Consider the following 12,549-nt stretch of genomic DNA (forward strand, 5'->3'; position numbering starts at 1 on the left):
TTTCCATAGACTTTCCTACTTATAAAAGCCCACAAGTTTTCAATAGGATTGAGGTCGGGCGATTTTGATGGCCAATCTAGAACAGCTATGCCCTGCTCTTCAAAAAAAACTCCTTCGAGCGATGAGAGACATGGATACTAGCGTTATCTTGTTGGTAGATAAAATCTATGCCGTAGTTTAGGTGTGCAAAGGGGAGGAGATACTCAGACACAGTGTGGACGTAATCGTCTGAGTTCTGCCTCCCCGTCAGCACGACAAGTGAATACTTGCCACGGGCGCTAAAAGCAGCCCACACCATAATCGAGCCGCCACCAGCCTGACGCCGTTTAGTGCAGCGTGGTGGCTAGCGGACATCTCACCAGTAATACTGGAAGCCGTCGGGGCCGTCCAGGTTCCACTTCTTCCCATAGGAGAAGATGATGGACTCCCAGATAGCCCCGGCGTCTTTCTGTAGCAGCATGGCCCCCGCCCAAGCCTTGCGCGCCAGCATGTCTTCGGCCTTCAGAGGCAGCGTGTTGACCATTTTGGTATACACCAACCAGTCTACCCTAGCGAGGGTGCGCTGAATGGTGCGTACCGTGACAGGAAGGCCCAACTCTTCCTTGATCTTGGCAGCAGAGAGTTCCCCCTTGGCAGCAGCACGGACGAGGCGGCGAGTCTCGCGTTCAGAGAGGGCGGGAGCACGACCAGGAATCTTCGCGCCACTACGAACTTCACGGAGAGCCTGCCCCGAAGCCACTACGCGCCGCACAGTCTGCGCGCAGCGGCTCGTCTTCTTGGCGATGGCCCGGCCGCTGAAACCGGCCTCGTGAAGCCCCTCAATCTTGCCCCGCTCTCTGTCAGTTAAGCGGGGCTTCTTCTTGGCTGGGGCTTCTTCTTCGACGACGGTTTTTTCTTGGAGGGGGGCTTCTTCATGGCCTTGGGCGGCATTTTTGGAGAATGAATTCTCTGCTCGCTCAGTTCTCGCATTGTGGCTCTGTGCCATCGATTTTAGATGAGACCTACATTCTTTTATACTAGACTTTTGTATGTAGACAGCGAGCGATTTAATGTGTCGCGAAGGTAAAAGTAGAAAGTTGTATGGGAGGTACCTCGCAGGTTGCGAAGTTGCGCTCGTTAGCACAAACCGCGTAGTGTTGCTAAGCACAGCAAGCACATATCCAAACAGCACTTGCTAACTCGAAATATTGACGTTGTTACGGACCAAAACGTTCAATTGTGTCGCAGAGTGTATTATCTTTGAGTGTCAATGTTTGCTTCGTAGGCTTCAACGGCTTGCGGTGCGATACAATCTGTAAGGGTAAAACCGGGTCAAGCTGAAAAGAAAAATTGCAGTAATGAACGGATCCCACAAAAACAAACTATGTGCTAGCTATTTTCTAGGTACTTCCTCTTTAAGATTTGATAAATCTACGTTTAGGCTTCGTGAACAAAGACCGATAGTCCTTAACTATCAGATTCGGACAAGTTTAGCTATTCTCGCCTACGCGTTGTTTGCCATTGTTATGTGTCCCACATCACTTATTATCCAGTTGAAGTTAGTAAAAACCAGATCTTATCATTCACCAAAACCGAATTGATCGAGAAGCTCCGAATCCCCCATGTCCGAGTCTCCCAGCAAGAAGCAGAAAGTGTCGGGCCCTCTGACGGCGCATAACCTGATCAACGGCGAGTTTGTGCCTCCGTCGGGCGACAAATACCTCAACGTCATCAGTCCGTCGACCGGTCGGGTGATCGGCAAATGTGCGCTATCAACTGATGAAGACGTGAAGCTGGCGGTGGCCAAGGGCCAAGAAGCCTTCAAAGAGTGGCGTCAGCTGACTGTCAAGGCCCGTGCAGCCATCATGCTCAAATTCCACGCGCTCATGATGCAGCACCAAGGTACTAGACAGCGTTACATCGCTGTTAGAGGTTTGTTAGAGGGATCTAAGAGGGAATTTTTGCTGTATAGATGAACTGGCAGACATTGTGGTGAAGGAGAACGGTAAGAACCGCACAGAGGCGCTCGCCAGCGTCTTGAAAGGCAACGAGACGGTCGAGTACGCATGCAGTCTCCCACAATTAGTGCAAGGACGCACCCTGCAAGTGTCACGAGGCATCACATGCCAAGAAGTGCGCGATCCACTGGGAGTTGTGGCGTGTATTGTGCCATTCAACTTCCCCATTATGGTGCCCATGTGGACCATTCCTATTGCGTTGACCATGGGGAATTGTGTCATCCTGAAGCCATCCGAGAAGGTATAAGAGCAAGATTCTTTTTTAATATTTAAAGTACTAAGTATGTTTTTGCATGCAGGTTCCGTTGACAATGTCACGTGTTGCTGAGTTGCTGCTCGAAGCAGGAGTTCCCAAGGGTGTCTTCCAGGTAAAATTCACTTACTAAACATTTTTTTAATCTAAAAGCTCTAACTTTTTTTTTAGATTATCAACGGAACCGTGGATCCAGTCAACAGTTTGTGTGACCATCCCGGTATTGCTGCTGTCACATTTGTTGGATCCAGTCGCGTGGCTCAGCTAGTAGCTCGTCGATGCCGAGCACTGGACAAGCGTGTGCTTGCTCTGGGTGGAGCGAAGAACCATCTTGTAGCTCTTCCAGACGCCGATATCGAGGTGGCTTCCAAGGATATTCTGGCGTCCTATGCTGGCTGTGCTGGACAGCGTTGCATGGCTGCATCGGTTCTCCTTCTAGTGGGAGATTGCTCATCTCTACTTGACAAGGTCGTCGAGAAGTCGAAGGAATTGACTCGAGGCACCGAAGCTGGCCAGGTTGGAGCCCTGATTGATGAAGGATCGAAGACGCGTGTACTCAAATACATCAACGAAGCCGAAGCTGCTGGTGTCAAGGTGTTGGTGGATGGTCGATCATGGTCTAAAGAGTCCCAGGGCTTCTGGGTCGGCCCCACTGTGTTGCTACACTCGAATCCGAAGGACGCTGCGATGAAAGACGAGATCTTTGGTCCAGTACTGTCAGTGTATCGCGTGAACTCGTTCGACGAGGCTCTGCAGATCGAGAATGGCAACGATTATGGCAACGCAGCGGCCATTTACACGTCGAATGGAGCGTATGCCGAGTATTTCCAGTCGCGTTTCCGCGCTGGTATGATTGGGATCAACATCGGTATCCCCGTTCCACGTGAGCCTTTCAGCTTCGGTGGAATGTACGGCACGAAGAGCAAGTTCGGAGACATGGACATTACTGGGGATGGCTGTGTCGAGTTCTTCTCCACGAGACGTAAAATCACCAGCAAGTGGAGCACGGCCATCAACCCGGGTGACACAGCCAACTTCAGTGGACAGCTCTAAGCGCAGTTGTTTTAAACAACGACAAAGCTTGGTATTATTCCGCTAACATGTCAACGTAGTGATGCTGTTTCATCACGTCAAATGCAATTGTTTTTTTTATAATACTGATTTATTTCTTATTCTATAGTAATTGTACGACGCGTATTGGAGGCTGGCGACAGAAACCGTAAGCGATCCACCGTACATGTGCTGTAAAGAGAAGGAGAGCTCTACAAGCTTCCTATTGGCCGTGCTCACTTAAAAATGAGGTGCGCTCTTGCAGCTCGGGTCTTAGAATGAGACGATCACTTTCAGTTTTGCCGCGTTCAAACCATGGCGCCTAAGCTCTCGTTGGCTTTCGGTTTCCAGGAGCACCACGAGCTTCACAAGAGTTCATCCATTCTGGCGGAATATCTCGATGAAGTTGACTGGGACGAGCACGTCAAGCTGCGTCGACGAAGCACAAGCGTGGAGCTCGCTTTGAGCTCGTGCTTCACGTCTCTGTCGTCCTGTCTAAAAGCTGTGTCTACGCACGCCAAGAAGCTCTACGCGCGTGATCGACGTCGTTCCATGATCGAGATATCGTCGACGCAGTCAGAGCGTTTGCTGACACGAGCGAACTCGATGCCTGCGCCCTACCAGTCAAGTGAGTCAGACCTTAACCTCTTTGTTATCGACAACGATACCGAAGGCGACCCAGCGGCAGCCTGCATGTCCAAGGCTGCGAAGACACTCTGACAGAATGACATGTTGAAGTTTGCCGGTGTGATGGTCTTCATGTTTCATTCAACCTCACAGTATCGATGCGTCACTCTACATTATCCGTTTACGAGTACTAGTTACTACCCAGACGACCACTCTTGTAGCATATACGACCTACGTCATTAGCCACCAAAACACCACATAATAAAAAATAGACACAAGTACAAATCTGTTTTCCTCATCATCAATCCTAACCGGATGCGCTTTGCTTCCATTTCAGTTTAACCCGACGTGGTCGTTTTGCGAATACAGAGGAAGGGTCCGAGAAAAAACTGCTGTTGCTGCTGTTGATCTGGTGCACGGGCCACCCGGAAAAAGCACGTTGCTACAGCTTGTCCGTCACGTTGTGTCGCTAGTGTAGAAAATCTCCTCCAGCCACACTACAAGTCACCGACAGTCTGTGGCGCGACGCTTATCTGGCGCGCTGGCGCATTTTTCGGCGCTTGCGGCGAAGGCGGCGCATACGTTTCTTGCGCCACTTGGCACGCATACCACCGTTCACAGACAGCAGCATCTTGAGCGTGTCGCACTCGCCGACGGCGTAGTCAGCGAGCGAGCCGCTCGTCAGCTTCTTGCCGGCGCAGACCAGACGGAAGTTCTGGATGTACTCCACGTCCTCAACGGCCTGCTTAACCGACGCCACCGAGGCGTCCGCCGCCACGCTGAGCGTGAGCGGGGAGCCCGACAGGGTCTCCACAAAGAGCTGCATTATTCCCTCCTGGATGCTCAGATGCTAGAGTTACAACACAAGAGGAGGTCAGCATGGCATGGAGAGCCAATGACAAAAGTTGGTACGGCAACGCACCCGAAACGATGTTCCAAGCAGAGCAGTCAGCAGAAAGTGAGACCTGGTGGTGGTGGGCGGTCGCAGCTTGAAATGCAGTTTGAATAGTTGGCTGCGAGCTTGTAAACCTTGTTTGACTAGAAAATTGTAGCTTGAAAAGACCGCATATGGTGGTTTTTGAAAGAATTGAAATGAGGGGATGTTGGGAGGAAACGCGTTGATTGGCTGGTTACCAGCGCGGGTTACTGGCCAACCAAAATGACATTGTGTACGACACATATTTGTGTGTTGAAGACATCGCGGAGGGCACTCAACTGAGGTACTACAGTGCCTTCAACGTTAAAGGACAAATTGTATACACACACACTGGCCGATCTATGACAATTCAAGTGACGCTCATGACAAGAGTCCAAACTATGTTGGGCAAGATGCGAGCGTGACAAGCCCCCAAATAAGTGCCAAGCTAGAGTGTGAAGCACTGGCGATTGTACGTACAGTTTTAAGAAAGTAACGCGAAAACACGGGAGTGGTAAAAGTGCCAAGGGGTACGTTACCGCTCAGCTCTGTATTCCAATGATCTAAATGCCAGGGGTGGTGGTATCAAGTTGGCATGTTTGTCAGAGCGGCGCCGACGGTGCGGTCGAGTTGCATCGAGCACCACTGTGTTCAGTCTGCGAGTTTCCTAATCACGGGTGTGGATGGGACGGACACTACGTTTTTTTTTTTTTTGGATGACGACACTGATGGAATTATCGCTTGTTGGATTAAAAAGTGATTAGCGACACCAAGTCATCTGACAATACACGGCTCGGTGTTGTCTGTATGAGTGTTTAACACTTTTTACATGTACTGCTATAAAGCTCTTTGCAACGAGTTCCTTCCAAAGTAAACCGAAATTTACCTGATTCTAGCACTCTATAGCAACACTTGAACCAGTTTATTATCATTGTAGAAATGTTTCCATTGAAGCCGCACTGGCGACTAGGTACGGTGTTATCATTAGCTAAAACAGATTTCAGTAGACATTCTCTCTCATCTTGCAAAATGCTGAAACTTGTCCAGTCCAAGTTTCAGCTGGTAACTCGCTTTTTCATTTTTTTTTAATTCTGCTTTATGTCGACTAAAGTGTAGTGTCGAGCATATCGTTACGCATTGCTGTTACACGGGTAACTCCGCATCTACTGCGTAAGAGTTGCTGCGTTTTACCTCTGTGAGCTCTTGTGTACTCATTTTGTTTTCAGAAATACCCTCGTACACGGGCTGCAAGAATACTATGTAAGCATTAATCCTTGACAGATCTATGCCGATGTCCGAGTATTTAAGGATTCACGTTGACACCACAAGAGTATTACCTAATGTCAAGGGAGGAAAACACTCTCGATCTTCGGATTGATTAATGGCTTCAACTTGTATCAAGATGCAGCTAGATGGTAAAGATAATGAATGACCGCTGTACGAATCGTGTACTTCAGTCTTGACGCCGTGGCCAGCTTGGCCAGCACATCCGTTGCTGTCGTGACCGCTGCCGACCCGTGTCTGTCAGCTCACCGGTGGCTTACCATCCCCAACCACCCCAGCCACCGCAGCCACCCCACGGGCCTCCCCATCCGAATCCGCCGCCCCACCATTCTTTCTTCTTCTTGTCATCGGCGTCGACGTTGGCGTTGGCGTGTTCCTTTTCGGCAGCGTCAGCCGGCGGATTGGCAACAGCGAGTTGCGCGTTATGCTCATCAACAGCAGCAGGTTCAGCCACGGCGAGTGCTCTGAGAGCAGGCTGGTAGTCGTTGGCGGATGCGACGCCCGTGACAGCGACAAATGTGGTGACGGCGAGAGTAGAGAACTTCATGACGATCAATTGGCGGTCGACGGTCTGGCTGGTACTTGCTGATTCGTTGGTGCGGATGAAGGCAAGTTGGTTTGTGAGACTCGGGCAGCGGCCGGCGATGGTGGTGTCTCGTTTCATCAAGAAAGCAACAGTCTCCGGTTTTTCTGGTTGTTGGTGTGGATATGAGTGCCGACATTTCCGCGCTGGTCTGGATTGATGATGATGGATGTAGTAGTAAGTTTTGTGGTGGTCCCTGCTAGACGGTGGCTACGATGAGTACTTGTAGTCAGATGGAGATGGCCATCATTTGGTCAAACGTTTCCCGCACGCTCGAATATGTTGTACCTCACACAACAAATGCTTAACAGAAAATTACAGTTTAATGATTTTTACATTTTTCTGTTTGTGCGGATTTGCTTAACACAAGGGTGCAGGCTTCGTAACTTAGCTTGAAAAAGGGAGGACTGCCTTAAAATCAGTTTATCTGAAAGGCTGGGGGTGTGAGCATGAGCAAAATGGATCCCTTGTCATTCATTAATGACCTCTGGTATCCACTCATAGACGCGTTTTCTGAGTTGAAACGAGAACGAAAAAAATCCTCCAGGTGAAGAGGACAGTGTATATCATGTTCAAGTGATAGGCTGGATCCATTGAAAATCAAAACAAAGCGTAAATCGAAGTACATGCTAGAAACCTTGGCCAATATACGGACCTCGTTTTAGAGTGTATCGCCCGACTTGACCAGAACGAGCAGCATTACGCTGTTCTAATAAAAGTTTTGAATTTCTAAACAAGGTGGCAGTAGTAATGGTGTCACTTCATCCGTGTCAATAGATCCAATAACCCTTTGACCAACAATGATCTCAAATAGTCTTTGGAGATACCATGGCATCGCTTCCACTCGTTTCAACAACAAAGTGACTACATTTGAATTGAGCGGATTGCTTAACACAAAAAGTATTGAAGTACCAGCTTTTATTAATAAATCCGATTATCCGAAAGGCTGGGTGGTGACGAATGCGCAAATCGGTCTCTTATCAAACCTCATTTACATGTAGTGTCCATTTCAAGACGCATTTTCTGAATTGAACGGTGAAGGGAAGATATCCTCCGGGCGAAGAGGACAGTGTTTGCCGTGATTAGGTAATACGACGGCTTAAGAAGGCCGTGTCAATTGCAACGGAAGTCAAAATCAACAACTCCTTATTGAAGCAAATACTAGCCAATTGTTATAAAAATTATAACTCAAGAAACACACGAGAGTTCTCTTAACGGGTAACAGCATAGCTCGAATAGAGCGGAAAACGTTTGACCAAATGATGGCCATCTCCATCTGACTACAAGTACTCATCGTAGCCACCGTCTAGCAGGGACCACCACAAAACTTACTACTACATCCATCATCATCAATCCAGACCAGCGCGGAAATGTCGGCACTCATATCCACACCAACAACCAGAAAAACCGGAGACTGTTGCTTTCTTGATGAAACGAGACACCACCATCGCCGGCCGCTGCCCGAGTCTCACAAACCAACTTGCCTTCATCCGCACCAACGAATCAGCAAGTACCAGCCAGACCGTCGACCGCCAATTGATCGTCATGAAGTTCTCTACTCTCGCCGTCACCACATTTGTCGCTGTCACGGGCGTCGCATCCGCCAACGACTACCAGCCTGCTCTCAGAGCACTCGCCGTGGCTGAACCTGCTGCTGTTGATGAGCATAACGCGCAACTCGCTGTTGCCAATCCGCCGGCTGACGCTGCCGAAAAGGAACACGCCAACGCCAACGTCGACGCCGATGACAAGAAGAAGAAAGAATGGTGGGGCGGCGGATTCGGATGGGGAGGCCCGTGGGGTGGCTGCGGTGGCTGGGGTGGTTGGGGATGGTAAGCCACCGGTGAGCTGACAGACACGGGTCGGCAGCGGTCACGACAGCAACGGATGTGCTGGCCAAGCTGGCCACGGCGTCAAGACTGAAGTACACGATTCGTACAGCGGCCATTCATTATCTTTACCATCTAGCTGCATCTTGATACAAGTTGAAGCCATTAATCAATCCGAAGATCGAGAGTGTTTTCCTCCCTTGACATTAGGTAATACTCTTGTGGTGTCAACGTGAATCCTTAAATACTCGGACATCGGCATAGATCTGTCAAGGATTAATGCTTACATAGTATTCTTGCAGCCCGTGTACGAGGGTATTTCTGAAAACAAAATGAGTACACAAGAGCTCACAGAGGTAAAACGCAGCAACTCTTACGCAGTAGATGCGGAGTTACCCGTGTAACATATTACTCTGGAAGCGAAGCATAATTATTGCCCAGGGCTATCGTCGAGCAATTCCTCCAAATTAGCTCAATGTAGCAATGCGTAACGATATGCTCGACACTACACTTTAGTCGACATAAAAGGCAGAATTCAAAAGAATGAATAAGCGAGTTACCAGCTGAAACTTGGACTGGACAAGTTACAACATTTTATCATGAGGGAGATTCTCGACTACATATAGTTCTCTCATTTGTAAAATACCGCCAGTTTCAGTGATCTTTGACATTATGTATCACATTTTTGATTGCGATAGAAAAAATCTGCTTTCATTGCCTGTCAAATAATACCACCTACAACAATGCGAAGAACCCAAAACTCAGGATGTTCTGTTTGCCAGTTGCTAACGTCCCAAGCCACTGGAGAATAGTGCTATCCACCCACTGTATCAAGTCGCCAGTGCGACTTCAAGGGGAACGCTTCTACAACGACATTTGTAGTAAAATGTTGCTATAGATTTCGGTTTACTTTCTCTGCCTTGGAATGAACTCGTTGCAGTGAGCAACATTGCGCTACATGTAACTACAAAAAAGTGCTAGCCTCTCATACACACAACGCCGAGCTGTGTAGTGTCAGGTGCATTGGTCTCGATTTTAATTTTGCTGTAGGTGAACTTGGGTCAGCAACCGGGTAAAATGAATACCCCCAGTACACTAGTTGCCATGAATCTACAACAATCCATGGTAGCACCTACGCTACACTTGCGTTGAGCAGTTGATCAAACTTTGCCTCGAGCTGTTGCTCTGGTGACAATATCCCTTGTCTTTCCAGCTCTTTCTTGCGTTCTTTCTCTTTAGCATTCAAAGCAGCGATGCGTCTCTTATTACGCGTGCTCAAGTCCCCGCGCACTACACGCTTCATGTGCTTGAAAAGGTCAGTCACTGTGTGAGTACGGAGAAAGCGGAGTGGGTCGGTCTTCGGAGCGTAGTGTTCTCCAAGTACATTTCGTCCTGCAGAATTCCCCTTAGCTTGACATGGCATTCCGAACGTAACCCTACAAGACAAACGTACCCCTCATTTGAGCAACGCCATGTATGTCGCGACGGAACTCGAGTGGATCCTCTTCGATCGGCGTGATCTGCAAGTGCTTGGGCAGTAAAACCCCAGTGAATTCACGGATCTGTGCGAGTTTCAGCTTCTCCAATTGTTCTTCCAGTCTCTTTTGAGTCTCAATCTGTGACGTTGAATAAAGTAGCCGCTTAAGATCTGCCTGAACTTGAACAAAACTCGCTCGAGAGATTGACACTTCTTCGTCATCTTGAGCTTTTCGCTCTCGTTTCAGCTTAATTCTACCTCTCGTGGCGTTCTTCTGTAAACTATACTCGTCTGCAGCCTGCATTACACGCTCCAATGGAGTAACATTACTTTCACTCAAGTAGATCTCCAATAAATCACCTATTGTCTCGGCTGCACTGGAATTCGCCTTCTCCACAGCCACAACCATGCACAACAGGGTGTACGGTGCTTCTCGCACGACATCGTTGGCAATCGCAGCATGTAACAACTGGGGCGACGCCATGCAACAAAATACCGACAATAATCGAGCTGTAACAAACACTGTCGACTGGCTGAATGATGGAAACACTAAAAAAAAAAACTGTGTGGCAAGTTGAAGGCAACGTCAAGTTTTCAGTTAGAAAAAAAAAATGTGAACCAAATATATCTAATATATCTTTGTACCAACACGCATTCATTCATGCAACATAGAGTTTGGAGTACTAAAATGCCACAGCACATATATTTTGTAATGCAACACGTTGACTAGTGGCCTTCCTGACTTTCGCGACTGGACGGGGAGGCGTATAGATACTTTTACGGTCCATGCAAGTTGCATGCTTCGCCCCCCTCGCTCAGCTCCGAGCCATGACTAATCGAGCAGCTTCATTCACTTGTCTCTCGAGTCAAAAAAGTTGATTACACGCGCTTGGGTCTGCGACTTGCGTTCGCCGCATTCCGCTGCTGCTGCTCCTTCTTGAGTCGCACCTGCTCGAAGCGCTTCTCCAGGTTGCTCATGGACTGGCCCAGCGAGTCCAACTGGTTCGAGTGCTCGCCCAGCGTCTCGAACATGACTCCCTGCTGTGCCGCGAGCTGCTGCTGCGTCTCTGTCGTGCGCGCCAGTAGGTTCATGAGCATGGAGCCCATGTTGCCCAGTCCTCCCTGTCCCTGTCCCTGGGCCTCAATGGCGGTACTAGTTGCTGCTGCCGCTTGTGCTGCCTGGACGATAGCGCCACTCTCGGCGGCTGTGGCTTCCGTGCTGGGCGTGGGCTCGGCCACCGGCTCGGGCTTGACCGGAGCCGGCGGTAGTTGTTCCCTGAGTGCAGTCTCCCCCGCGGGTTGTTCTGTACTACCCTGTGATGTAGGGGGGGACACCGTTTTCCGCTTGGGTGGTGTGGAATTGGACCGAGACGTCGGTGCAGGCTCCGGCAACGCGCCACCATTGGCTGCTGCCATGTTTTTGAGTCTCTCGTCCATATATTTGAGCACCTTGGCGGCAATTTTGTGCAGGATCTTGGCGTCCACGTTGTGGTGGCTCTTGACATCAAACACGAACACTGAGCCGATGCAAAACCCGTTGGGCGTGGTAATGGGCACGCCGGCGTAGAAGCGCACGGCCGAGGCGCGCGTGACCAGCGGGTTGTGCTGGAAGCGCTCGTCCAGCGACGTGTCCTCCACCACGAGCGCGCGCTTGGCGTGCATGATCGTATGCGCACAGAGAGCCACGTCGCGCGGGATCTGGCGCTGTGTGAGGCCGCTGTTGGCCTTGAACCACTGCTTCTGCTTGTCGATGAAGCTCACGGCCGCGATGGGGCACTTCATCTCCTTGCACGCGATGCGGCAGAGCTTGTCGAACTTCTCGTCGGGCTCCGAGTCCAGGATGCGGTACCGAGCCAATTCCTCGAGACGAGCCTCCTCATTCTTGGGCGTCGGGGCACGCGGCCACGGGTGCTTCCAGTCGAAATTTAGCGTGTACCCATATTTGCTGCTCTGTTTGCTGCTGTGTGTTGTTGCCATTGCTGCTGACGTTAGTGGCTCAAGTAAGACACGCACGCGCGCGCACTCGGCTCCAAGCGGAAGTGTAATCGGCGGTGGGGACTTTGGAATGTGAAGCGCTGCGAGGACGGTAGGGCCCCACCCACAACCACGCGGAGGGAAACGAGCTGACGACTCGACGACTGGTCTGGACTTCACCGTGTGGCGATGAAAGGGGATGTGCTTGTCGAGGCTCGACCAATCAGCGAATTTAGCTGGCCCACCGTATTTTAGCCGACCAATCACAGACGCGCAAAGGCATTCAGTTTGAGCACTTCAATATCGAGTCGGGTCTTTTGCATAGAGTGCCTTTGGACAGCCCTGAAGTTGAAAGGCGTCTTCACCCCCGCATACTGAAGTCAAGTGAAAGGCCAGCGACGCGACGCCCGTAGCACTCATCGATTGTCGAAGTGATAGCAAAGATACGCGTCTCGACACGAAAATGGTCATTAGAACAGCTCGTTGTCGCCCTGAAATCAAGGCGGGCGGAATATCCACCCTTGCATCGTCGTAAGAAAAAGTTATCACTCACTGTTTG

General features: G+C 50.0%; 6 protein-coding genes across 6 annotated transcripts; 3 read left to right on the forward strand and 3 right to left on the reverse strand.

The window, feature by feature from the left end:
- The first annotated feature begins 1,536 nt into the window (after positions 1 to 1,536).
- On the forward strand, positions 1,537 to 3,413 carry PPTG_15388 (methylmalonate-semialdehyde dehydrogenase (acylating)). Its single transcript, XM_008912450.1, has 4 exons — positions 1,537 to 1,881; positions 1,952 to 2,238; positions 2,297 to 2,365; positions 2,422 to 3,413. Exons 1-4 carry the CDS (start codon positions 1,602 to 1,604, stop codon positions 3,301 to 3,303), a joined length of 1,518 nt encoding a protein of 505 aa, XP_008910698.1. The 5' UTR covers positions 1,537 to 1,601; the 3' UTR covers positions 3,304 to 3,413.
- Positions 3,414 to 3,434: 21 nt separating this feature from the next.
- PPTG_15389 (hypothetical protein) lies at positions 3,435 to 4,062 on the forward strand. The gene has a single exon (XM_008912451.1). It carries the CDS (start codon positions 3,616 to 3,618, stop codon positions 4,018 to 4,020), a length of 405 nt encoding a protein of 134 aa, XP_008910699.1. The 5' UTR covers positions 3,435 to 3,615; the 3' UTR covers positions 4,021 to 4,062.
- Positions 4,063 to 4,456: 394 nt separating this feature from the next.
- On the reverse strand, positions 4,457 to 6,791 carry PPTG_23686 (hypothetical protein; the record flags this gene model as incomplete). The annotated part of the gene is made up of 3 exons (XM_008912452.1): positions 4,457 to 4,777; positions 4,850 to 4,965; positions 6,398 to 6,791. 3 exons carry the CDS (start codon positions 6,789 to 6,791, stop codon positions 4,457 to 4,459), a joined length of 831 nt encoding a protein of 276 aa, XP_008910700.1.
- A 1,347-nt stretch (positions 6,792 to 8,138) lies between these two features.
- On the forward strand, positions 8,139 to 8,546 carry PPTG_15392 (hypothetical protein; the record flags this gene model as incomplete). The annotated part of the gene is made up of 1 exon (XM_008912453.1): positions 8,139 to 8,546. The coding sequence occupies one exon, from the start codon at positions 8,139 to 8,141 to the stop codon at positions 8,544 to 8,546; it is 408 nt and encodes a 135-aa protein (XP_008910701.1).
- Positions 8,547 to 9,671: 1,125 nt separating this feature from the next.
- On the reverse strand, positions 9,672 to 10,500 carry PPTG_15393 (hypothetical protein; the record flags this gene model as incomplete). Its single annotated transcript, XM_008912454.1, has 2 exons — positions 9,672 to 9,931; positions 9,993 to 10,500. The coding sequence occupies 2 exons, from the start codon at positions 10,498 to 10,500 to the stop codon at positions 9,672 to 9,674; spliced, it is 768 nt and encodes a 255-aa protein (XP_008910702.1).
- A 95-nt stretch (positions 10,501 to 10,595) lies between these two features.
- Positions 10,596 to 12,224, reverse strand: PPTG_15394 (hypothetical protein). Its single transcript, XM_008912455.1, has one exon. The coding sequence runs from the start codon at positions 11,991 to 11,993 to the stop codon at positions 10,896 to 10,898; it is 1,098 nt and encodes a 365-aa protein (XP_008910703.1). The 5' UTR covers positions 11,994 to 12,224; the 3' UTR covers positions 10,596 to 10,895.
- Between the last annotated feature and the right edge of the window lie 325 nt (positions 12,225 to 12,549).

This window comes from Phytophthora parasitica (genome assembly GCF_000247585.1).
Source record: "Phytophthora parasitica INRA-310 unplaced genomic scaffold supercont2.47, whole genome shotgun sequence".
Lineage (NCBI taxonomy): Eukaryota > Oomycota > Peronosporomycetes > Peronosporales > Peronosporaceae > Phytophthora > Phytophthora nicotianae.